A 27,832-nucleotide genomic window follows, 5' to 3' on the forward strand; every position below is an offset into this window, starting at 1 on the left:
ATGTGAACGATCTGCGCCATATTATATAGTTAGAAATAGCTGTTGCTACAGTCTTTACTATATATATTTCACTATGCATCGTATAGTGGGGGTGGCAGACTATAGCAGATGCAGTGACGACGAGGCCCCACCGTTTACTATATATAATATAATATTATAGGAGGTAGCCATCAACGCGATTAATTATATAATTTAATATTTTACGAGTGCAATGCACAATGCTATTACGCCCGATGAATTTTCAATGTGTATATACCTATATATACAGATAATAATATAACCAACACATACGTTTCTTGTGCTCATATATATATATTTTTTTTGGTGAGTGAGAGGGAGAAATAAAAACGAGTCATTGTACGAAACGAATGGACCGAAACCCCGCGCGGCTGACATGTGTTCGATCAGGAACTTCGGTCCGAATTGAGTTCAATTGAAAATCGTATACACGTTCAACATTTAAGTGTGCGTGTGTGTGAGCATCAACGGCACCGCATGGAAACGCTGAACGACTGCTGTGCGTATATATATACGAGAATACGTGAAAAGGATGAGATTGAGGACAATGATGTTTGCAGGATATTAGTACCTACATTGCACATAGGTAAACATCGTACAATAATAATGCGAACACTTCGATTAAACTCTAAACAATAATGTTAATTTATTTTTCATATTTTTACACGTAACAAGAATGATATTATTTACACGGAAAAACATCGTACAACGATTCGCGATCGTGTACTTTAGCGTTTATATATGTATAATTATAATATATGTATATAAATATTGTTTACAACATAATTATATATATATGATTCCTAAATGTTAGGTATATAATAATATTATTGTGTATCATATATTATATAAAACGAAGCGTCTTGGTATTTTTTCCTATATATAATGTTCATTTGTTTTTTAATCGCGTACACTATTTTTTTTTTTTTTTGTTTTGGCACGATCATGTTCTCTACACTTGACGATTACATGAAAAATATCGCGTATATCAATACACATATTTTAAGACGTACATAATACATATACAGTTATACCAAGCCTGACGACAAAATTGAGGTACATACAATTATATATTATGATTATAACTAATAAAATGTCTATATATAATATATATATTATGGTAGAATATACGTATAACATATAATCTAATTAGTTTTATTACATTGCACGACTTCGTATAATATAATTATTTATTCATACTTATTCACTTACTTACTCACTACATCATCATATTTATACGAAATAAATTATTGATACTTATCACTTACACTGTATCTATATATATATACAATATCGGTATCTAATTGTTATCGTAATATATAAGTAATATTTACAGTAATAATAATAATAATATAATATCGATAATAAACAATCGTGGTAAGCAAAATTATTAAAAACGTACCTACATCAAAAGTATATAGACGAACAAATATACAATATACACGTATGTTAATAGACAAGATAATATTATGTATAGTACCCACGTATTAAAATTGTATATTGTTTCTCTAATGAGTTATCGTACGGTTGACGAACGTTAAAGTCTCTAACTTACCGACATGGTTTAATTGAAATAAAAAGAAATAATAATAATAAAAAAAAAATTTGAACAAACGCATAACAAAATCTTCGGTAAGATATAATGGTAATAATAATAACAAGTATACCTATATACGCGTGTGTTAACGAACAAATTCGGATATTCTTTTCCACTGAAAAACGTGTTGTACGGTTTCACTACGAATAAATTAAAAATTAAATATTTGTACTTTGAGGGGGTATAATATACATATTATATAAGTATGTTTTCTGCGTATAAGGTTTTTGAAAATTGTATAATATAATATTAAAAGTAATGAAGTCTGTCGTAGTAATAATATAATTTCTCGCATTAAGAAGAAAATGAGTAAAAAACACATTTTTCGCGTCAGAGTCGGTATATATGGAACGCAAATATAATACTATACATATACAAATAATAATAATAATAATAATAAAAATAATATAATAATAAAAATTAAACGACGACTAGGTGGGTGTATATGTGTTCGAGTATGCATTTTACAGTGTCATCTCATTGTAGATAAATACACTGCAACTGCACTTTTAAACACGACAACGATAGCGACAGACCATATAATTTTGGCGAATGTCACGTGCACGGTGCGATGATGGTCGTTATATGGCACGCAGTGGGCCAGCGCGCCGCGGTCGTCGCTTAAACGTCCACGTTGGGCGAGTCGGACCCGTCGTCTTCGACGTCCACCGAACCCGGCCGGCTGTCCACCGTCGATCTGGGAGAGTCCCGGGACGATCGGCCCGGTGGTTCGGGAGTGGGACTGCGGCCGGGCATCGGCGGCATGGTGGCCGGATGGTGGACGCCTCCGTAGTACATCGGATGGGCGAGCGGCACGGGCGGCGGCGGTATGTGGTGATGATGGTGATGGTGGCCGGACGCGCCGGCGCCAGAGCCCGCGGCACCCGGTCCGCCCGCCATGCCTGGGTACAGCCTGTAGGCCAGCGGCTTTTGGAGTGTCGACACGGCGGCCGCGGCCACGGCTGCCTGACGGTAATACAGGTCGGCGGCCGACGGTGCGCCGCCCGCGCCCGAGACACCGCCCCCGCCGGATACGCCGCCCGCAGCTCCCGCCGCACCGGCTGGATATGGCCAGCATCCGTACGGCGGCCCGCCGTACAGCCGTTGGAACGCCGCGTAGTTGCCCGCCTCGGCTAACAGTTCCAGGCCTACTGCCGTCTGACGTTTCCATTTGGTTCTGCCCAACAAAACAACACCAATCGGATTAGAAAACGTATTTTTTTTTATATTTCACTTATGTATAATATTATTTATGTATACAGTTTTGTCAAAGGATTCAACATTTTAAGTATTTTGTTCATCGAATATAAAATTAGCGTTGTCCCATAATAATCCAATCGTTTAAAAACTTACTCTAAATGAGTATAGATATCAGAAAAGTGAATATCTTCAATGTAATAATTATGGTGATAAAAAAAAAAAAATTAATTGCTTTTTATAAACAGTTACAGAACCCTTGAGTTTTTCAACAAAAAAATCACTGCAGCAAGCTTAGGTTGTTATAATTTATAATTATTTTAAGTACGACGACCAGTTTATAGCCTGTTTTTTTTCATTTATGTTAGCTTACACAAACATGTGCGCATTTCATTTTTTTAATTATTTAAAGCTTTAAACAATTATCTTTTGTCTAACTTATGTAATATTATTAACATTACCCTGAAAACGTTAAATTAGTATTGTGTAGTGTAGGTATGAAGGCATTCGATGGGAAAATACGGAATGTTTATACAAAACAGACTTGATTGTAATTATTATAATGTAATAAACTGTAGACTAAAATCAAGTAATTTTGTTGCCAATTAAAAATTATAAATGTTTTAGTTGTTCCTCAAAAAATCACTCGTTTAGTAGGTAGTACAGAATATAGAAGTCATGTAAAATGATAGCGCTCGTATGTTAGTTTCAAAAATTAATTTAAAAAAATTTTTGGTGCGTGTTAAGCTGTATAAATAACAGATGCCCTTCGGCCATGTTATTATATAGCAGGTATACTATAGCACGTTTGCATAATATAAAAATTATTATAATGATATAGTTATTCTACACATATTTCGGAAAGAAATGAAAAAAAAACGTGTCATTAGACTCATTTATTTAGCGCAGAGTATATACCTATCCAAGAAAAATACGTTTTCATTAAAATTTAAAATAATTATCGGCTAGAAACCTTGGCAATATCACAGTGAACGAGAAGACGAGTAAAATTAGCTTTTATTTAATATCACTGATATTTTAAACAAAGTATATTTCCCTTTAAATATATATTAATATAGTATACATAATGAGATAGACTAAAATTATTACACTATATACTTAGTAAAAGGATAACTGAAATAACATTGAAATTGACATTATCAGATCTTTCATCTACATTAGCCATATACTTTCAGCGTAGCATATTGGCTTTGGAATAATACATTATAACACAAAATAGACACGCAGAGATGTCGCGGTTGTACTTATATATAATATTATTAAATACATCATTATATTACACGATAGATATAACTTTTGAGCACGATTACGGCACGGCGTGGATGATTTTTTTAAAAATTTTTTTGTTCCTCCATGCAGCGTCGCGTAGACACATCGATTAAAACGTCAATGATGTATATATAACAACGGCGGCTGCCACGCACACGATCGATTCGTTTCATGAGTTTTTTGATGCTGGCGGCGAAATGTACAACAGTACGCATCATATCGATATAGTCTCGTATATACAGATGCGACGATATAGCTGGGTATAGCCTCTTGTATTTTTTATTTTATTATTCCTATTTATTGTTATTACAACACGGACGGAACAAAAATTATAAAAAAAAAAACCATTGTACGCGTGAATCTGAGGGGCGTCTGGGAAGGGGAGTGGGCTTAGAAAAATAATAAGAAAACCCGCGACGAAAAGACGTGTTTTTCCATTAAATATGACGACGTGCCCGAGCACGAGCGAGCTGACTGGGTACGGTCATCATCATTCTCGTTCAATATAATATACACAATAGACCGTTGCCACTGCTTGAACGTGACCCGAACGACCCGTGGAAAACACACAAAATTCCAGTATCATATAATATATAATACATATATATACGGTCTCGAGTCGCGCGCGCGTCGATGACTATGATGCATGTAATATAATAGTATATACGTATAGATACTATAATATTATAACAGCAGTTTATGTGTATGACGTTTAATATTATGGTTTTACGTTTTTTCGTCGTAGATAAAATATTATTATTTAGTGTCTCGACACGCACACGATTCACGCGTGGCCACAATCGGATCTTCGTTTTTTTACATCCTCGGTTTTTCTCGTCAAATTTTCGGGATTTTATTTTATTTTTTTAGTTTACGCGTTTTTTTATAGGTAGGTAGGTAGTTTTTTTTTACCGTGTTCGCGAACGATGCTTTAACGTCTTCATCGACGACGTTTTTGCCGCGTGACACAATAGACAGTGCGCGACGGCGACAAGTCAATTAAAACGATCAGCAAAAATAACCGTTGTACGAGTGTACAAAATACACAATATTACGAGTATTATACTATTATTATAAACAATTTTAAGGTTTAAAAATTTGCTTGGAAGACGAGCGTTCTTAATGTTTAAAGGTATTAACGTTTAAAGTCACATTAAATTCTTCCAAACATCACGCATAAGTAAATAAATAAATTTGATTTTCTGAAACACTCTGCATACACCCTTTTCTTAACCATAATTTGAACCAAAAATCGTTATAAATCAGCATTTTACTTTCAAACTCCTACAACACTTGAGCGCTATAATTTTTACGTATACCTATAAAGATATGTTTCTGCAATCAGTTTATGACCACGCGATTATACGATGAATAATAATACCTCGTTACGAAGAGACTATTCAGAAAGCTACTGTTGGCATTAAAATATGTTATAATAATAATATTATTAGTGTGAGCGGTTAATGAGTCGTAACCGATTCTAATTCCGGTATCTATTTGTGCATATAGAGGAGGTGGTGGTGTGCCAAAGGCGCCAAATACAGTTTTTTAAACGAGTATGTATTATAAATATAATATATAGGTGCATTATATAAGACTGGGTCGGAACGCATTCGTCTTGTCCACGCGCGATTACGTGATCGTCATAAGAGGTACAACAGTATAACATAATGTGTGCGGACGCGACTAATTTTAGCCTTTGATTTAGTGAGCCAACGTTACGACAGCAGTAAATACGACGCGGACGCGATTGGTATGGCGCAGTGCGTTTATAAATCAACTGGGACAACGACAGTCGTCAGTAAATCAACTTTTCCGACCGTGAAAATATAATATAATATTATAATCACATATAGGTATTATAGCCGAGGTAACATAAAAAGACAACGGCGCTCGCCAACTACTTTTTTATTTTTTTTTAACGAACCAAGTATATAAGTACCACAGTAATAGTGTCCATAACGCGATAAACGAACATTTTAATACGTATAATATATTGTATAGGTACTAACAAGGATGCGTTCTGCACGTTTTATAATAATACCTATCATCGTGTGTGTATATACAAACAGACGATTAAATAATATGCGATAGCCCTTTGCTAAGGTTTATAATAATATTGCATGAACCTAAGTGTATATAGAAATAGTTTACACGACGTAAATTTCGAGGAATAAGAATAAAACATCGAAATACCTATCTCTTTACTCCAATGTTGACGACACGAAATAATTTTTGAACTCGCGGCGCGTATTACACAATACAACATATTATAATATTGTATTATAATGTTAATTTGTCGTTTCGTCGTGGCCAACCCCCTCGACACCAGGATCGACCAATCCTTTGCCGTCACCGAGCAGATGCTAATAAACCAAGAGTTACACACACACACACACTTAGATGCTGTATATACCGGACGATAAATTATCTCTTTAACCGCGCCCGCAGTGCATACCAAATGACACGCGAAATCCTCCACAGAGGCTCCTTTTCAACAAGACTGCCACAGTCAGCTATTATATTATACGCATACAATATAATATCGTATATTAGTGTCGTTTATATTATATTATTACAATGGTGTGTGTGTGGTGTGCCGATTTTTCACACTCCAAAAGATTTATCCATGTGCCAGGATTTTTTTTCGCTCGTCTTTTTTTCTCATCCCGAAACACGGCACATAATATTATCTTTATACATGTTATACGGCGTTTGTGTACAATAATATAATAAGTGGAATATTAGCCACGACGACGTTTACACAAGAGTTAACACGCGCATCGGTGTTGTTATTATTTCTCGCGGCTTTTGTGCGTGTGCGCACCCCGTCGGGCGAATACCCGTACCTATAATGTCGTATAATAGATCCTCTTCGAGTGTATACCACTCATGTTCCGACCACACTTCAGAGGTATATAGGTACGCACGTACTTGACAAATGACCGGGACGTCTCTCGAAACGCGTATAATATAATACATGACTGCTACAGCATCCTGGTTACAACAGGCCTTTATTATAATACGTCCGACTTATCCCATTTATAAATGGATTGTTCGTGCATCTATAAGGATATACTTGACTCGGACCCTTCTCCGAAATCCTACTCGCACATATAAAATATATCGTTCGAATTCGTATAAAACCGCATACCAAATCCGTTATATATTATTATATTATATGCGAGGCGCGATAAAAATCGTATAACGTACATTATGCTCCACTAGATATTTTGGTGGCATACGGGAAGAGGGTGCATTTTTTTTTTTTACTATTATTATTGTTATCATTGTTAAGGGGCGGAATTTGCATTCGCAACGTATAATATTACGCACGGTTGGCGGTTGAACGTGTATATTTATAGAACGATGAAAAAAAACTTACACAGCGTTTTACACTTGTCTTTTACGCTCGGTATATTTTTACTAAAGAAAAACGCCTTCTCACACCCTCTCGCGCACGCCCTACCATCACTCTCACCACACCCTTCATCACGACGACGACAATTACAATATTTTCGTCGGTGGCCACTCACGAAAATGCTTATCAGACACGATATCATATTGCTCTACGACCCGCCCGCCGACTTTTGCAGCACATCCGTTTTCAACACACACACACAAATCCGAGAACTATACATATAATATTATACATCTATTACCAAATTTTCACTGTTCACGTGCTCCACCTTTGTTGTATACTATTATTATTGCTCTTTTCAGTGGCGATTGGGGTGGTGTTGTCGAGGGTGTTCTGCTACAGGCGTTTCGTTATTATTATTATTTTTTCTTGTCGTAGATATTATTGTATAATATTATAGTTTATAATAATACCATCGTAGGTAGGTATAACATAATAGTATAATAATAAGCGCCTTGCGCCGGATGGAAATATAGCTCAAAGCGGAGGTATTATGGACATAGAGTTTGGAAACATGGTCCCGGGCTTACCGCCGAAAAGTAGTAATGTATATTATTTAGGTATAGGCGTACTATATATAATATGGTTATAAACGCGATGGATATAATATATTACACTTGAATCTGATGTATATACACACGCGAGAATATATTATCATCTATACTATATTTATACTTATAGTTAACGTCTAATATTAATAAATAATAATATTATAAATTAGGCTCACCTCCTGTTCTGATACCAGGTCTTGACTTGTGTGTCGGACAGATTGAGCTTGGCCGCTAATTCCATGCGGTCCTGGACGCTCAGGTACTTTTGCCTCTCAAAACTCTTTTCGAGTGTTTGCAACTGGTGGTCTGTGAACGCAGTCCTCGCTTTTCTCTGTTTCTTGCTGAGATTTGAACCAGAATTCCGGCCATCGTCGTCTCTGTGACCTGTTCCACAAAAACCAATTCACAATTATTATAAACGCTGCCAATGCGCAGTTAAAAAAACGATTAGGTACTTATATAACTAATACATGGGAATAAAAGTGTAACTTGTGTAATTCTACACACAAAATAAAAGAGTTAGCGGCAAGTAGATATACTATATTTAATATTACAGTATAGGTATTGTTGTAAAGTTGTAAGTTTATTATATATTATAGTATGTATTCCGTACTGCATATCATAGTTTGTCGGACATTTATAATGTTTTGTACCTACTTATATACATATATATATACCTATTGTGTGTAGTATACCACACGACATCACGAACACATTATGTGACAAAAATGAAAACAAAATAGTAATAATAATATAATAAAATCTGAAACGCGATATAAAGCTTAATAGCAGCGGTGACTCGAATGCGCACGTCGTGGAGGTGGTGGTTAGGCGGGGCACGCATATCACGCAAAACGCTGCCGCCCGCTTCGGTCATTACGGTAGCAAAATAAAAAATGACGATAAAAATCACACAAAACACTCTTGTAACATAAACGGCAATGGGCAGTACACGGAAAAACTATACTAAATGTTTCTATATAATGCTCTTTTTTTGTCATCAAACACGAAATACATTAGGTATAATTTTACTGGTACCTATAATAGGTATTGTTAAATAATTGTTAGCGTGTTACCATTATGTATGTATATAGCCGCATACACAGTTTTATATTAAAGATATTATTTTTACAAAATATTATTTTATAGATGTAAATACCTATTTTAATAGTGTCATTTAATATTAGTTGTATAATATAATATTTAATATCATAATGCTATATATACAATAGAACTCATTTTTGTTTTATAGAGCATATTTTTTTTAAGCATATAACTCTTAGCGATTTCATAATAATATAATATCGTGATGCGAGGAGAAAACAAACGCGCCGCGGATTTATTATTCCGATCTCTTGGGCCGGGTGTGAAAACCCGTTGTCGTTACACTATACAGCAGTAAACCTAACCTTACGAGTAACGAATATAATTCGTCTGTCAATTTGCATTTAAAAAAATAAAAAGGGGTTTAAAAAATGAGAGTGGAAAAAAATAGCGTTGTATCGTAACGCGCTTGCTCGAACAATGTACCGCGTGTATAAACTTACCCCGGAGCTGAGGTTGGAGGGGGTTGTTTGTGTGTACGTACAATGGCTGTCGAGAGGGGTTGTGCACGATTGTCGTGTACTACCGGCGGCGGGGCGACAGTAATTGGAGTAAAACGGGAAAGAAAGAAATCTGCCGGCCGGGAAGGGATGACCGGCGGGGAAAGAGCCGCGAAAGCCAATGAGCCGCGGTGTGCGCGCAAGAGGGGCTTAAGTGGTCCGCGTCGTTCAGCCCTTCTGTGTTGCTAATATATACGAGAGTCTTTACTGTGTACGGGCGGCGGGTGCAAGGGTAGAGGTAGCGAGGGAGAAAAAGGGTGAGAGAGGGTGTTCACTACTACTATACCGTTGCAGCAGCAGCTCTCTCTTGTTTTCCCGCCGCAGCAACCACCGGCGACGTGGCTTTTCGCCTCCCTTCACCGCCCCCAGAGTATATTTCGTTATTGCACGTACAACACACCCTCTACTGCAGGGTGTACACCGCTCTGCAGTCTCTCCATCCGCCACCTCGCACATAGATATATCAATTTAATGGTGCTCGACTTGTTTATATATGTATTTAACTATATGCTGCAGTGTGTGTGCGTATGAAATTTCTAGTCTCCGCCCAACCCGTTAGTAGGTATATGTGTATATTATATATATAAAACGCTAATGGACCCGACGACGAGTCGTCGGTACACGCTGAGGAGAGTCGCGCTCTATAACCGAATTAATGTGCGCTATTCAAACGTATATAAATCTCGCACCGCCTGCAATGGCCATAATATGTTATCGTTTAAACGATTGCGCGTACGAAACAATAATCGTCTGTATATATGTAGAGTTCAACCAATCAGTTGTACATATAAGTACCGATAATAAAAAGGAGGTAGATATATGTCTACGCGCATTTAGGAAACCTATAGTGATAATTTTGTAGATAATCTAGATACTCGCAGACTATATACCTACTTTAGATTTTATTTTGCTTGCCCGAAGTGAAAAAAAACGTATGCAATATCTACACAATTGATAATATCATCAGTAAATTGCTGCAGAAGCGATAAAACTGCAGAAATGACAGCAATCGTCGTTTACTTATAGAATGTATGTCATACATACCGGGTTAGGTATACTACCTATAAATGAATAATATTATTTAATATAATAATGAATATTATGTTGTAAATATATACACACATAAGCGCGCACAGACAGACGTGAGTGGGCAGCAAAAGTCTGGGATTCCGAAAAATTAATAGTCACGAAAGGTCGACACGACGCGACGTGAGGCGTGTGGTGCGTGGGGGTGTCCTTTTATGTTGTCCGTTGTTTTCGTTTTATTACACGCACGAATTTTCCCGGACTCGTGTTTGTCAGTGTGTGTGGAATATGCGATGGCGTGCGCGTCGCGCATGTATAGCGCCCGATATAGCCCATTAAGGGTATAAGTATAGGTATATAGGTATATATGTGTAAAGGGTCAATCCTTGCACCCCGGCCCGACATGGAATGGCGGAAAGGGATGAGGGTAACAGGAGAGAAGGGTTTACGTATAAAATCATAAACACAATACATTATATTATTTAAGGGTGTTGTTTATACAGTAAAACGGCTCGGTTGCCAAGAACTTTGCGTGCTCTTGTATATATACGCAGTTTTATATACATTTAAAACACGAGTAAATATATATATGTATGTATAAAATGTTTATTAATAATAGATTTTTTCCCGAGCGAAATACGTCGCTGTCGGGACGGGGTCACAAAACGGAGTCCGACCGCCCGTACCCCACTACGAAGTTCATATTATATATTATTGTTATATTATATAATATACACACTACAAATTGCTTATATTTGTAACGGTTTCTTATGGAAATTTTATATAGGCAACGATATAAATTTTTGAAAATTTGTGTCGTATATATATTTTGTATTATAATAATATACGTTTAAACACCTCCTGTGTTAAAGATCTTCACGTTTATGCGAAGTGGCAGTAGGTCTGGGCTAATATTATGAGCTAATCGGATATGCTCTGGAGTACTAATCTTTTTAGTTATATACATCTAAAAAAATATATATATATATATTCAATATATAAAATTGTATTGACATCTAAAGTGAAGTAATTTATCTTCACAATATAGATATCATACCTAAATATCTTAACAATATTATAGATAAGAAAATATTAGTTCTGATTTAAATTCAAATTGAATAAATTGATATTTTAAAATATTGGGTAGGAAAAACTCTTGCTCGTCTGTGGTCAGTCGAACTTTTAAAAATCGATTTAACTCTACCTATAAAATAACAATATAATATGATAATATGGCTTTGATTTTTCCATTTTAAATTGTAATAAATATCATTAAATTATTTCAATATATTAACATGATATACAATACTACTCTATACTCTATATACCTACAATATTACTGTTGTCGTATACCCATGTATAGGTATACTTATAGAGTTTATACAGCACAGTGCACACAACACGTATTACGCGTTTTTTTATTTCCGCGTGGATACATATATAATGATATAAAAATACATACATATTTTGGAAGTGTACGTATTACGTATATATAAAATTGTTCTTTATTGGCGTTTACTATATTGTGACGTTGTAGCGATGTATTATGTACTCGTATATGTATACCTATATTATAATAACACAATATAATACAATATTATATTGTCATCATCACGTCGGTTTAATCAACCGGTGCGCTTGACAAATCTCGCTGGGACATAACCTTGACGACTAGAACACACTGCATAATAATTTACGAATAAAGCATAATATATGGTGTACCTATATCATATGGTTAATAATATAATATTATATATACATTGTGCGATACGGCGGCGTTTCGCGACCCGAAAACTCTATTCAGTCGGTTAAAAAGTGATTATCGGTGTTATCGACGGCGGCGGCCGTAGGTATATAACAACACATTAGCCATTATATTGTACGATAGCGTGACAGAACCGCACGTAAATCGATTGTTGGAACATTTTCCGACTTGTTATTTGCTATCGTTGAATATATAGGTATATGTTGGTAGGTACCTAATATAAAACACGCGTTATAACTCTATAATATTATGATATAAACGGCTATAGAGTGTGCGTACTGCGTGTCTACGTATACAACGTACCTATGTATTACATACATCGGAAAAACGGTCTACAGTGGATTTAATACACACAATGACAGTTGTTACATGGCAATGTATAATTAGATACATAGCTAGATAAACACGTAGCTATAATAACAAAAATTGATGTATAGATACTGCAGCAGATAAACTACGAACGAATTTGATTCATCGAGTGCAATTCGAATAAAATGTCTTTGAGGATATATCATATATATTATGAGTATTATGAATCATAAAACGATGGGATACGATTGTGAAATCGTTTTATACACTTAAGTTATGCACACTTCGGTGCACGAAAATATATAATAATGGATAAGTACGAAGATACGGCAGAAGTTATTATAGTAAATAATATAATTGATTGTACAATAATAAAATATCCTACATACGTGGGATTTCCTTAATCATTGTGTAAGGATTTATATCCTATAGTATTGAACCACGTTCCTTTTACTCTCCCATACATCACCATTCACTACCGCAATGACTAACACACATAGGTACATATACACATATTAACAGAAAACACACTACATAAACTGCTACCGCGATGCTGCGCGACGGAAAGAGACGATGAGCGTCTAATTTCGGTTCTGCTGTGTGCATTGTTGGCTCCGTTCCTACATAATATATATATTTGTCGCCGCTGCGGCAAAACAAGAAGTATATAGGACGACTACGACGACGATGTGATAATATTGTTACGTTATTATGACGATTTACTGCCGTCGCCGAGTGTGTATTAGCGCCAATTAGCGGTCGGCGGAAATAAAATTCATATATTATATCGTCACCGCGCGTCCCTTTCGCCACCACTGCACGTCACTTTTTTCCGCCAGCAGAGAAAAAATGTCACGAGTGATATATATTATGTATATATTATGTATGTATGTATATAATGTGTGTCTGTGCGCACGTGAGCTTTTACCTATATGCGAGTATAATATATATTATTGTATAATGTTGTAACGAATACGACATACTAATACTGACGACGCGCCGCCCAACAACAAATAATAAAACCAAAAGGCCCCAGAACTAGTATCCGCCGCCGATAGAGCGCGGTAATACACCTTCCATGTTTGCGGCCCAATACCGAACGCATTGCCCAGCTAATAAAATAACCTTTCCGCGACACACGAACCCGGAGGACAGAGACTATATAAGGGACCTCCGCAATCACCGCAATCGAACAGTGCGCTTTGGCCACCTGGTCAGATTAGTGACTGGCTAGTGTGAAAGTGTTTCTCGGCCACCTTCGGGAAGGCTAGAATCACGGACGCACTCGGCCTACGCTAGTCGGACCATTTCCCATACAACCACCGCCGTCGATAGGACCGTCGCCGTTTTCGGCTACCCGTACCGTCGGGAAGGCTAAAACGTGCCAGTTACCGTCATCCGTAGGACCGCCGCCGTTCTCGGCTACCCGTACCGTCGGGAAGGCTAGAACGTGCCCACACGCTGACGTTACCACCGCCGTCAATAGGACCGCCGCCGTTCTTGGCTACCCGTACCGTCGGGAAGGCTAGAACGTGCCTAACCCTACAATTAAAATAAAATCGCCACCAATCTCGGCTAGTTGTACACGCGAATATTAAACGGGCAGAGCGTATGAAATAAACATCGCCGCCGTTATACATATCGTACACTATCAGACACGCCGCCGCCGTCACCGTACACTATCATACACGCCGCCGTAATAGTCACCGTACACTATCATACACGCCGCCGTAATAGTCACCGTACACTATCATACACACCGCCGTAATAGTCACCGTACACTATCATACACGCCGCCGTAATCTGCGAGACAAATATAATATAACATTGCCGTCGCCGATAACGTAATTGCCACCACCCGTATTATTACGGAATCCCAGTCTAGTTTTTAATTACGGTGCAATATTATTTTGCCGCGGTAAGCCAATAGGGAAACACACACGCGTTAGTCATTTGACAAATAAAACTGTAAGTATTTCAAACGTTATAATTGTGAATGGGAAAATCGCGAAGTCATATTATATTCAACAACGTATAATTACCGTATGATTATACACAAAATCTATGTGTTATGTATGTTATATATGTAATTTGTAAATATTCAAAGGAAATACTGTTAAATAAAAAAATTCTCATCATAAACTATTAATAATATCATTTATATTTGTACGGGAAAAAGATATCAAAATATCGACCGTTACAATTGGCGCCCAACAAGTTGGACTCGAAATCCACGACGCCGAAAATAAGATTTCGTGCTCTCAAAAAAAAAAAAAAAAACAATATATATTTATTTTATAAATTTTACATAATTACTACATCGTTTAAATATTATAAAAATGCCGCGAAAAAGAAGAATGAAGACTTAAATGAGGAGTGGGAAAGAAGATTTATAGAAATCGAAACGCAAATAAAAGAACAAAAAAAAAAATCGAAAAACAAAAGAAGGAAATTCAAAATATCAAAGAAGAGCATAAAGAAGAAATTCAAAACTTAAAATTACAGTGGGAAGAAATACATAATAAAAAAATACAAGAAACAGAAGAAAAATACCAATCAGTAATCGAAGAAATGGAGAACCGATACGTAACCACATTCAGAAATCTGGGAGACAGCTACCAGCAGAATACTCATAATAAAAAAGAGGAAATCTGCAGGGGACCAATAACGGACATTACGAAACCGTTATTTTTTGGCAACCGAAGAGACATGCACCCCATAGATTTTTTAAATAGACTCGATGAATATTTTACATTAAAACAAATTACACATGCGGATGAGAAACTAATTATTGCTGGGGACTGCTTGAAAGCTACGGCGAGCAACTGGTTCTCAACAATAAGGTTTCAAGTAACAAACTTGCAAGAGTTCCAAGACACATTTAAGGATGAATATTGGTCACGGGACATACAGATGCAAACATGGAGCCAATGTCTTAGTGTAAAACAAATACCAAATGATACTAACTATCGAGAACATTTTTCCTACTGGGCAACAAAATTAAGACACCTAGAAGTGCCAAGATTAGCTGAACAAGAAATCGTAAGTAATATTGCCAGTCATTACCCGGGATACCTACGGGCAATACTAATTTCGTTACCAGAGTGTACCATACTAAACGCAATGAAGATATTGGGTACTGAAGAACACCGGCGAACTACGGTTCGGGAGAACAGTAATAGTAGTTATGAAAATCGACAACCCCAAAACAGGGAGAATAACAATAACAACCAAAATAGGACTAGAGAAGAAACTCCACGGAGGGAAAGCAACTGGCGACAAACAGGTCGAATTAACCAACCAAGAGAATACCAAGTCACTAGAAACAACCAGGAGAACAACAGGGACACCAATCAACAATGGAGAGACAGACAGGCAATCAATCAAATCAGTGCCACTGAAGATGAGCAGAGAGACATAAACGATCAGGACCAAGTCAGCCATGCCGTTAATAATATACAAGCAAACCTGGGATCAGTAAGCCCATACTTGAAATGTGTCATTGAAGGAGAACCGATAGAAGCACTGATAGATACCGGGGCTACAATTAGTGTTATCAATAAGGAGTTGGCAGACCAAATAATCAGAACTAATGTTGAAATACCAGTGTTACCAATCAGCAGTGTACAAATCAGCAACGCAGTAGGACGAAAAATTTGTAAAGTTTCAAAACAACTGTTTTGTAGCTGCGATATAGGGGACCGACAAATTTTCATTAATTTTATACAAGTAGAGAATTTGAATGAACGTGCTATCATCGGTGCAGATGTATTAAACCAGTACAACACACACATAAATTTCACAGATAAAACTATCAAGTGGTTAATTAGAGGAGAACAAAGGACCACACCATTTTCAGAAAATCATTCACCAGAAAAAAATCAGATTACAAATATAGAAATTATCGATGAACCAGCAGTAAACGTAACACTGAACACCAAAGAAGAGGAAGTGTTTAAGCAACTATTACAAGAATATCAGCACATATTTTCAGACAATCCGGGACTAATACGAGACTACGAGTGTCAAATCAAAGTGAGTCCGGGGGAGCCAGTGTACCAGCGGCCGTATCCTATACCGATATCCCGATTGAGTAAGATAGACAAAGAGATACAAAGAATGCTAGATCTTGGTATTATAGAGAAATCCGACTCGCCATGGTCGTCACCCATCATTGGAATAGAAAAAAAAAATGGTGAGATCAGACTTTGTCTTGACGCGAGAAAGATAAATAAAAGAATAATACCAGACAGGGAATGTCCCATGAATATGGAAGAAATCTTGTTGAAGTTTCAAGGAGCCAAATACCTTAGCACAATCGATTTGACCTCGGGATATTGGCAGTGTCAACTTAAGAAGGAAAGTCGGGCCATAACAGCTTTTTTGCATAGGGGACGAAATTACCAATTTAAAGTACTTCCATTTGGACTAGTAAATTCCGTGGCAGAATTCCAAAAGATCTTGGATCAGGTCTTAGGACCAGAAATTTTGGAGTTCACGGCAACATATGTGGATGATATACATATTACTTCTACAACCTTTGAAGAACATATGCACCATTTGAGGACTATATTTAACCAATTCAAAAAACACAATGTAACGGTAAATATACACAAATCCCAGTTTTTACAAAAAAAAATTATTTTCCTTGGACACGTCATATCAGAGGAAGGCATCAGTATGGATCCTGAAAAAATAAAAACAATACAAGAATTACCGAAATTACAACAAGAAGACAAGAAGATACAGCGCATCATATATCGTCTACACGAAAACCCACAAATACCGTATACCATACACCAACAATTACTATTCTACATCGATAAGCAAGGGAAAAGTCGATTGATGATACCAGACCAACTCGCAGTAGCGCTGATCAAGGAAACACATGAACGATATGGGCATAGCGGTGCAACCAAAATATATCAAATACTTAAATCGGATTGTCAACTCAGCCATATGTACAAGACAATTAAACGAATAACGCAATCATGCGACATATGCCAGAAAAGCAAAATATTCAATCAATTGGCTAGGGGACCAATGAAAACAAATATTCCCACAGAACCACGAGAAATGGTATCACTTGACCTAATTGGGCCGTTACCCACAGGACAGTTGGGAGCAAAATACATATTGGTTATGATGGATATATTTTCGAAATATATTCAGGTATACCCACTGAGAAAGGCGAAGGCAGAGACTATACTAAATAAGATTGAGAAGCAATACATACCTCAATGTGGAATATTTCAAAAAATTCTGACCGATAATGGAACACAGTTCCATAGCCGGGCATGGGCAAAAGGTATGGCCAAACTTGGAGTCAAAATCATTAGAACCACGACCTACAACCCCGAAGGTAACCGGTAGAGAGGGCCAATAGGGAGATCGGGAGAATATTGAGAACGTACTGCCACAAAAAACACACCAACTGGGTGAACTACTTGAAGAAAATTGAATTCTGGATCAATAACACTACGCACACTACCACCGGATACACACCTAGAGAACTGATGGGCATACCTAAACAAACACTAACACTGGGGGCGCTAATAAATTTTCCCACGAATATTCCGGAGGTCGAAACGAAGATCATGATAAAAACAGCCAGGGCTCGGATGAAGAAAGTGTCACAACAAAGAAACCAGAACATGGATCAAGGGAAAAAATTCATAAAATATCAAGTGAACCAACAGGTGCTGGTACGTGAACACAGACTATCTTCAGCTGAGGATAAAGAAATTAGGAAACTATTCCTATTATATCGAGGACCATACTATATCAAGGAGGTGAGAGAGAATAACACCATAGTGGTTCAGGAAGGACAGAACATGGTGACATACAACGTCAGAAATGTCCGGCCATACAAGCAATAATTAAAGTTGTCATTATTAAAAAAAAAAAAAAAAAAAAAAAAAAAAAAAAAAATTTTTTATGTGTTAAATGTTGTGATTGTACATGTTTGGTGATGGAGACCATTATAAAAGTATATAGATATAAATAATAAATGTTTATAGTTAGGATAACGCTAAAATGACCGAATATCGGCGAATCATCTCCGATCTGTTTGGGGAAGATGGTTTTAGTGAAGATGAACAGACCATCAGGGAACAACAAGCGCTGAAGAAGAGATTGAAAGACGCATTTGGGAGTGACAGTGAGTCCGAAGAGAGGACAGAGCAATGGGACGACACCAGTGTAAGTGGGAACGAAGACAACCACGAAACTGATGCCCTTGAACTGGCACACAGCGACATCGACGATGAACCGGTTCAATTACAAGTTGGAAAGATCGAACCAATCTCGCAGGATGACCGAAGACTCGCAAAAGAATTTGCGCAATTTCAACGGCAAATGGCTGCCCGCATCAACAAGCAACGATATAATGGGGAAGTTAACCAATATGGATTGGAGGTGTTTCAGCAAGCCGAAGAGATGTTGCGAAAAAGAAACCTTATCGAAGCTACAATTGCCTCAATACGAGTGGAACCGACGGCGACCAGTAACCCATCAGCAATGACCAAGGACAATGATCAGGCAGAAATCATCCCAAAACCGACCCGGGCGGAACGACGAGCCGCAGCCAAACGCGCCTGGTATAAACGAAAGAGATAGTCTTTTATAAGTTAATAGTTGTATCATAGAGATAATAGTTTGTAAGTCAATAGTTGTAATAGCTGTACCATGTATATAATGTAAATAGTTTTTTTTTTCTTCTTTTCTTTTCTCTCTTCAAGAGAAAAAAAATACATAAAAAAAAAAAAAGGGGACAATGTAACGAATACGACATACTAATACTGACGACGCGCCGCCCAACAACAAATAATAAAACCAAAAGGCCCCAGAACTAGTATCCGCCGCCGATAGAGCGCGGTAATACACCTTCCATGTTTGCGGCCCAATACCGAACGCATTGCCCAGCTAATAAAATAACCTTTCCGCGACACACGAACCCGGAGGACAGAGACTATATAAGGGACCTCCGCAATCACCGCAATCGAACAGTGCGCTTTGGCCACCTGGTCAGATTAGTGACTGGCTAGTGTGAAAGTGTTTTCGGCCACCTTCGGGAAGGCTAGAATCACGGACGCACTCGGCCTACGCTAGTCGGACCATTTCCCATACAACCACCGCCGTCGATAGGACCGTCGCCGTTTTCGGCTACCCGTACCGTCGGGAAGGCTAAAACGTGCCAGTTACCGTCATCCGTAGGACCGCCGCCGTTCTCGGCTACCCGTACCGTCGGGAAGGCTAGAACGTGCCCACACGCTGACGTTACCACCGCCGTCAATAGGACCGCCGCCGTTCTTGGCTACCCGTACCGTCGGGAAGGCTAGAACGTGCCTAACCCTACAATTAAAATAAAATCGCCACCAATCTCGGCTAGTTGTACACGCGAATATTAAACGGGCAGAGCGTATGAAATAAACATCGCCGCCGTTATACATATCGTACACTATCAGACACGCCGCCGCCGTCACCGTACACTATCATACACGCCGCCGTAATAGTCACCGTACACTATCATACACGCCGCCGTAATAGTCACCGTACACTATCATACACACCGCCGTAATAGTCACCGTACACTATCATACACGCCGCCGTAATCTGCGAGACAAATATAATATAACATTGCCGTCGCCGATAACGTAATTGCCACCACCCGTATTATTACGGAATCCCAGTCTAGTTTTTAATTACGGTGCAATATTATTTTGCCGCGGTAAGCCAATAGGGAAACACACACGCGTTAGTCATTTGACAAATAAAACTGTAAGTATTTCAAACGTTATAATTGTGAATGGGAAAATCGCGAAGTCATATTATATTCAACAACGTATAATTACCGTATGATTATACACAAAATCTATGTGTTATGTATGTTATATATGTAATTTGTAAATATTCAAAGGAAATACTGTTAAATAAAAAAATTCTCATCATAAACTATTAATAATATCATTTATATTTGTACGGGAAAAAGATATCAAAATATCGACCGTTACAATGTATATAATCTTATGTCCTGGAAAGGGGGCGAAAAAATAAAAACCTTACAGACGGACGTAAACGCGTTAATTTACTGCTAGTGCGAGCATGAGGAGAGCTGTTGCTTGCCGTCACTTATAATGTTGAAATGGTAATAATATGTACTATTTATGTGGTTTCACACGTAAATAATATAATATATTATTATAAGAACGTCGTCGTCATATTTGGGAGATGTTCTCATGTATATTAATCATAAGATCAAAAATTTTAATGTTTTTTTAAGCGTAGGTATTGTACGACAAGATGATACGAAAACCAATGAAGCGATAATATATTATACTTATTATTCTTTGCGACAATTTGAAAAAAATAATAAAGTGGTCGCGTGTTTGCTTATACGAAAAGCAAACATTATAAATTGCTCGTTTTTTCGTTCCGTTTAATTAACTGGCTTGTCGACAACATTGATGGCGTTAGCGGTCTTTTCGACCGGCTACTTCATAATATAAAGAATAAGAGTTATAGGTTGGTATACCTATATAGGTACATTAAATTTAAATAATTACAAATGGTTATATACTAAAATTACTTTTGAATTGGAACGGTGAAATCGTCACTGCTGTGCCAATCAAATATTGTAATAATATATTACAATTTATACATAGTATTCGAATTATAAGTGTACAACAAAATGTACTATAAAAACATCGAACGAATACACATTTTATAAGAATCTAAGAAGTTTCTATATAGTATATATCACGCACACATTACAAAAAAAAATATATATAGAAATTCGCTTATATTTATATTATACTGTACTACTATACTATGCAGTATTATTATTACGTTTATTATATATTATAATGTAATAAATGCATATATTATATTGTTTCGAAAAGAACATTTAACCAGCCGCAATCGTTTTGTGGGTGTAAGTATACCTATCATTATTAGGTATACCTAAAAATAATAAAGTATGAAAATTAAATAATTTAAGTGGGTCAAAATACACCTTCCGTACATGACTAGATGCACTTGAAAACCACTATAAATGACTATTATAATGCATACCTATACGAGTATACCTTACCTACGTTTATAATGTGTATAATCAGTGATATAGGTACCTATACTTTAACCATCATGTAAAATATGTATATTTTATTATTATGTATAAATACAGTGACAATATTATAATCCTTTTCTCTCGTTATCATAACACAATACCTACATATAACTAGCCAAATAAGGTACACTATATATTTATATAAAACACTAGAAAACTTATACTGGTATAGTACATACATACCGAAAATAAATTACAGTTCAATCAGTTGCTGCTGGTGTTATATGACATTTCGTGCGTGCGAAATTTAAACGATGCTTTATTCAAAAAAAAAAAATAAATAAATAATAATAACAACAAATGTAATTTTGAACATTTTGTTGCTGTTATTATGTAGCTATATTTATTTGTTTTACTTATTTTTTCGAAACTTTTGGAAATCGCGTGTCATGATCGCGATATTATAAGTGTGAGTATCTATACCTGTATATATTCGTTTTAGAAATGACCGTTCATAATTATTTGAATGGCCTCAATTGGATTCAATCGATTTAGGTATGTTTAAAACCACACACTTTCGTGGCATTCGGAAAACTACACTATCGTAACCTAACCTATGTTCGTAGTATATATTTTTTCCATATACCTACCTAACTGCGTTTTAAATTAGTTTGAAATTTTGAGTTGTGGCAACAGCGACTTCGCGTGTAAAACCACCACCACAGTCGATTATATGTGAAAAGGGGGAAGAAAAAAAACCAAAGAATAAATATGACTTGCCCGCAACGTGCTATATGTTTCGTTGTCGCGACAAAACGGTTTTCCCCTTCAGGCGTATCGAATTTTCCACTGCAGGGGTGAAATATATTCACTAGAGGTAAAATATTTTAATAATTACAAGAGCTGGCTTGCGCATGAAAAATTAAGAAGCAAAAAACCTTGCTTGTTGTATAATGAAAAACGTCGTAAAAAACACCTCGTAAAATATTCAATTATTATTTACTAATATAAAGTTGCTCTGTATAATTTTACCCTATAAATCGAAGCATATAATCTCTGTGTAGAATCGCCAGACTTCAAGCAATAAAAAGTATCAGTATGTTATAGTATAATAGTATGTACCTACCTATATCTAAGTATAATACCTGGCCATCTGGGTAAACAAATTTCTATAGCAAAATTCAGAATTATTAACCAACTCTCCGCCTTATAATTAATATCCATAAAAATCAGAAATATATAGGTTTTATATACTCGTTTATCTTCATTTTTTAAAAGAGTAATTCCGTTAATGACGACAATTACCTACAATTACCTACAATTATTTATTAATAATCCATATGGCATATACTATCATTAATTGGTGGATAATATTAAAACTTAAGTAACGTATAGGTATATAATATTACATAAATGGCCTTATATATAAAATTATAGTTATAATGTGCGGCGGATGGCAACAACAACAATAATAGTAATATAATATTATTACAAGGGCGGAAATCTCGAGTACGCACTTACGGATTACGCCTATTGTCCGCGAGGGGGTTGATGTTAATCCGACACGGCCGATTCAAACGTCAAAATTGCAGTTAGCGTTTCATTATAGTAACGTATATATACACACACATCATTCTATGTATATGCATAATATGCAGCGTGTATATAGGTGCGCGTGTGTACAATATAATAATAATTTAGGTGTATCGATTTATTTGCTAGAGGATTATTATATTTATACGACTACTATTTATATGTGACAATAATACGGGTGCCTTAAATACACGCTTAGCGAAACGAATTTTTCACCCAAACACTGGTTCAGAAAATCGAATATTATAACCTATAGTAAAATACGTTTATATTTATTTTGATTTCGTCCGTTTACCTTTACCGGTAAAATCGATTATATTATTATTGTCATACTGCTATATTTGCCCCATTCTACCTAAATTGTTCAATAGCAATGTGATGAAAAGACTCAGCTTATACCGCCAATCATTCATATATATTATATTATTATATTTTTGTGGGAAGTGCAGAAAAATGCTGTGACGTATTCACTGATATAATTATATATAAATGTATTTCAACTGAAGCATGCTATTCGTGTGATGGGAACTTATATGTATGTCCATTAATAATGGTTTGTATAAGAATAAGAATAAATATAAATATTATAAATATTACTATTATTATACATAGGTACCTACTATGTATACATGCACTAATATAAGTCGTATATTGTAACGTATCATTGTATTATGTTTGCACAACTGGTCATTTAATGAAAAAAAAAAACTATAAAATGAAAAATTACGTAAACAGCTTGTGTAGGTATGTTATACTATTACTGTAAATTATACGTACCTAAGTATATAATAATAATATTAAGTTATTATAAATTATCTTAGAAAGGATGATGGCTATTATTTTTAACTAAGGTTCCTTACCCAACTGCAGTCACCTTATACAATATGTAGTATGTACCAATATACATTAATTACAGAAAATCACTTGAATAAATTTTATATTATAGGTATATTAAGGACTTGGTCACTTGGACAATATTGTGTAAACGAAACAATGATATTATATGATAAAAGATGCTAATTATTTAATATAAAAGCGATTTATGAGATACCTATACTAGCATATATATCTATAAATTATATGTAATAAACTTTTTGTGAATAAATTGATGTGTAAAAATATTTTTGTCGAATAGGTAAATTTGATCTATAAAATTAAGATATTTATTAATTGTTGTATATTTATGCTTACTGCTTACATGAATCTTTTGGTACCTATAAAAATTACTAGTAATAATGCAGTAAGACCAAAAGACATCCCTGCAAAGGACTGAATATTTGCAAAATGAATGAAAATTAAATTACAACATTATATTATATCTATATTATAGGTATTTTATAGGTATTTTATAGGTAATTATGTGAAATTTCAATTCGAAGAAATTAAAGTTTTTGAAACGAATCATTATTATATACTATATACCACTTTAGTTATTTTGTATTTTATTATTATTAAACACTGATTTATGAATTTTAAATACCGACCTATAACGCATGCATGATGCTTAAAGTATATTATAGACTTAAGTTATTGACACCTATATAATAACTGCTATTGATTGTAATTGTTTGATGTACCTATTGTTATTTTTATAGTCCTATAACTCTTAAGTTTGATAACTCGGCGTAGATCGCAATATTTACTGTAGGTACATAGGCACAAATTATACCTAATCTAATATAATATGCCAATTAACCGTAGGTATACCGTTTGATGGATGATAAAATAATAATTGAAATAATAAAATATCAAGACGACTTACCGTTCGAGCAAACGGACGAGTTGTCACCCGGCAATCCGCTATCGGTGCCGCTCTCGTGATCATCGCTAAGGTCCGAGTCGGCCGGTCCTCCGTCGACGCCGGCGGGTCCTGCTCCCTGACCGCCACCTCCGCCGTTGCTGCCGGAGGACGCGCGTCCGTGAAGGGACAGGTCGCGCGGCCCGTCCGTGGACGAAGCGGGCGACACGGGCGAACCGCTTCCGTTATTGCGACCGTTGTCGGACAGGATGTCCGTGATCATGAACCGAGATCTGCCGAGATGATGCATGGGCATGGTGCCGGCCGCCGAAGCGGCTGTGAGTTCGTGCACGGTCATCGCCGTGTTGGTCGTCGTCGTCGTCCTTGTCTTACCGATGATGTCACCGCCGGTGGCCACTGCAGCTGCTAGCCCGGCCGGCCACTGCTGTAGCAAAGAAGTACTGCTACGACCGGAAGACTGCACCGTACCGCTGATGAGCGTCGCCGTCGTGATAGTGGTATATGACTATCGCGGATTTTTTTTTTTTACAGAGGTATACGATTGCCGTGGACGACGTGCGCGGTAAATAAAAAAAAATATTAAAACGGTCGCGAGCTCAAAAAATTGAGGTAAAAAAAAAAAATAAAAAAATCACAATAAAATATATGTCACTCGAGTGTACGCGGTATTATAATATATATTTATAAAAATAATAGCACATAAACACTCCAAATGTGTGTGCGCGCTTGAGAGTGCAACAAACGTTAAACAGCGAACGCAAACGCGCGAGAGGCGATCGGTACGCGCCGGTGTGCAGTCGATGGTTAACTAAACGATTGGTTAAGCGACTGTTAACGGCGGCGGTGACGGCGGCGGCCGGCGTCGGTGGGAGACGACCGCCCATCGGTGGGAGGAGCCGTCCAACCGTAGTCGACCTCCGCCCGCCCGCCCGAAAACGCACGCACACACGCGCGCCCGCGTACAGTATAACCGGATTATCACTCCCCGCGACCGTCTCTGCGCCGACGACCGGCCAAAACGACCACACCGCGCTAGGGCAGGATCGTGTCCACCGCCTCCTGTTCGGCTTTAACAACGTCCTCTCGGCGGCACCGTCTCCCCCCCACCGTGGCGGCTCGTTTCTTTACGTTTTTACCGAGTTCGTTCATACTGTCTCTTTTTCGCTTTCGAACGGGCGCCCGCGCAGATCACTTCGGAAATACTTAGAAAAAAAAAAAAGAAGTATATTATACGATTTATCACCGCCCGATCGAATGGCGCGAGAGGAGAGCGCGTCGTCTGCGTATATATTATTCGCGGGAGATTGTTTTTCTATTTCGGTCATAACGCGCGCACTGTCACTCGCCCTTTATACGCGTTAAATATTTGAACAGCTTTTCTCGTATACGCACACGGTGCAGATACAGTCAACTCGCGATATAACGAATAAAACTACCGCGGTCCCTTGAAAATATCGCGCCATAACGATATAATATATTTCGATCTAACGAACTTTCGATAAAACGAATTTTTTCCTCGGTTCCTTGAAATTCGTTATATCGCGAGTTGACTCTATATACACATATATTATATATAGACATATAGTGTATAGTTTAAAATGTTTAATGTACCTACCTTACAAAATATTATAACCTATATAATTTATGTATATATATGTATAGGACGAGCTTAACGAGCAACAATCTCTACATCACTATATTATATTATATATACCTATGTATTATAGTTTTTAATTCAAATTTCAAACCTCAAAAATGTTTGAGTTTTCTGCCTCATGACTTATAATACCTATACTACTCTAAAGAACTAAAGTGTGTTCAATTGTTTGATCCTAACTAAAAAATAGGTACATAAGGTTTTATTGGGATATTTTTTTACGGCGACCGCGAGTCCTTATAGGTACCTACATGTACTGCAGTCATACAACGGTAGGTACCTATATCTAATCTGATGATTTAAATTATTATTTTTAATATTTTTTAAATTAATTAACTTTTTTATTCTTATTTTTATTATTACTATTTAATTTTTTTTTAAATAGCATAAACAAGCAGCGTGTATAGTGACCTATCTATTGGCTATCTATGATAGTTACACATTTGTTCGAGGGATTATTCAATCAATAATTTACGTGGAGTCTCTTGCTGGAATCTGCAAGATAGATAACGTTATTATAATATGGGCTGAAAAGGGACTCTACTCTAACAACTAAACAAATATTGGTTAAACTCAACTCTATATAACTATAATTACTCAAAAGTTATTTGGGATTCAATTTAATTTCACCAATTATTATGGTAGGTATATATAAGAATAATAAATTGACCGTATATAATGCAGGATGATGGTATATATGGACACTTTGTATTGTTTATTGTTTGAATTGCATAATACCTTTATCACTTTATAATATCTAGTATATATACTATATATATTACTATAATATATATATATGGGTTTGTTACTTACTATATATACTATAATGTGTGTAAATTTTTTAACTACATATACCTGTACATAGTACATTTATTTAAATTGACTGCTCACATAGATATTATTATAGAGCAAAATATCATAGATTCGCGTTTATGTGAATATAATATATTTTTTTTAATAAAATTATTATATAATGTA

At 36.5% G+C, this 27,832-nt stretch overlaps 1 protein-coding gene across 1 annotated transcript; it reads right to left on the reverse strand.

The window, feature by feature from the left end:
* Positions 1-639: 639 nt before the first annotated feature.
* Positions 640-26,020, reverse strand: LOC126549623 (homeobox protein B-H1-like). Its single transcript, XM_050199360.1, has 3 exons — positions 25,201-26,020; positions 8,251-8,458; positions 640-2,792 (listed from the first exon to the last, which is right to left on the reverse strand). The coding sequence occupies exons 1-3, from the start codon at positions 25,532-25,534 to the stop codon at positions 2,237-2,239; spliced, it is 1,098 nt and encodes a 365-aa protein (XP_050055317.1). The 5' UTR covers positions 25,535-26,020; the 3' UTR covers positions 640-2,236.
* Between the last annotated feature and the right edge of the window lie 1,812 nt (positions 26,021-27,832).

The sequence above is a fragment of the Aphis gossypii genome, chromosome 2, assembly GCF_020184175.1.
Source record: "Aphis gossypii isolate Hap1 chromosome 2, ASM2018417v2, whole genome shotgun sequence".
Taxonomy (NCBI): Eukaryota; Metazoa; Arthropoda; class Insecta; order Hemiptera; family Aphididae; genus Aphis; species Aphis gossypii.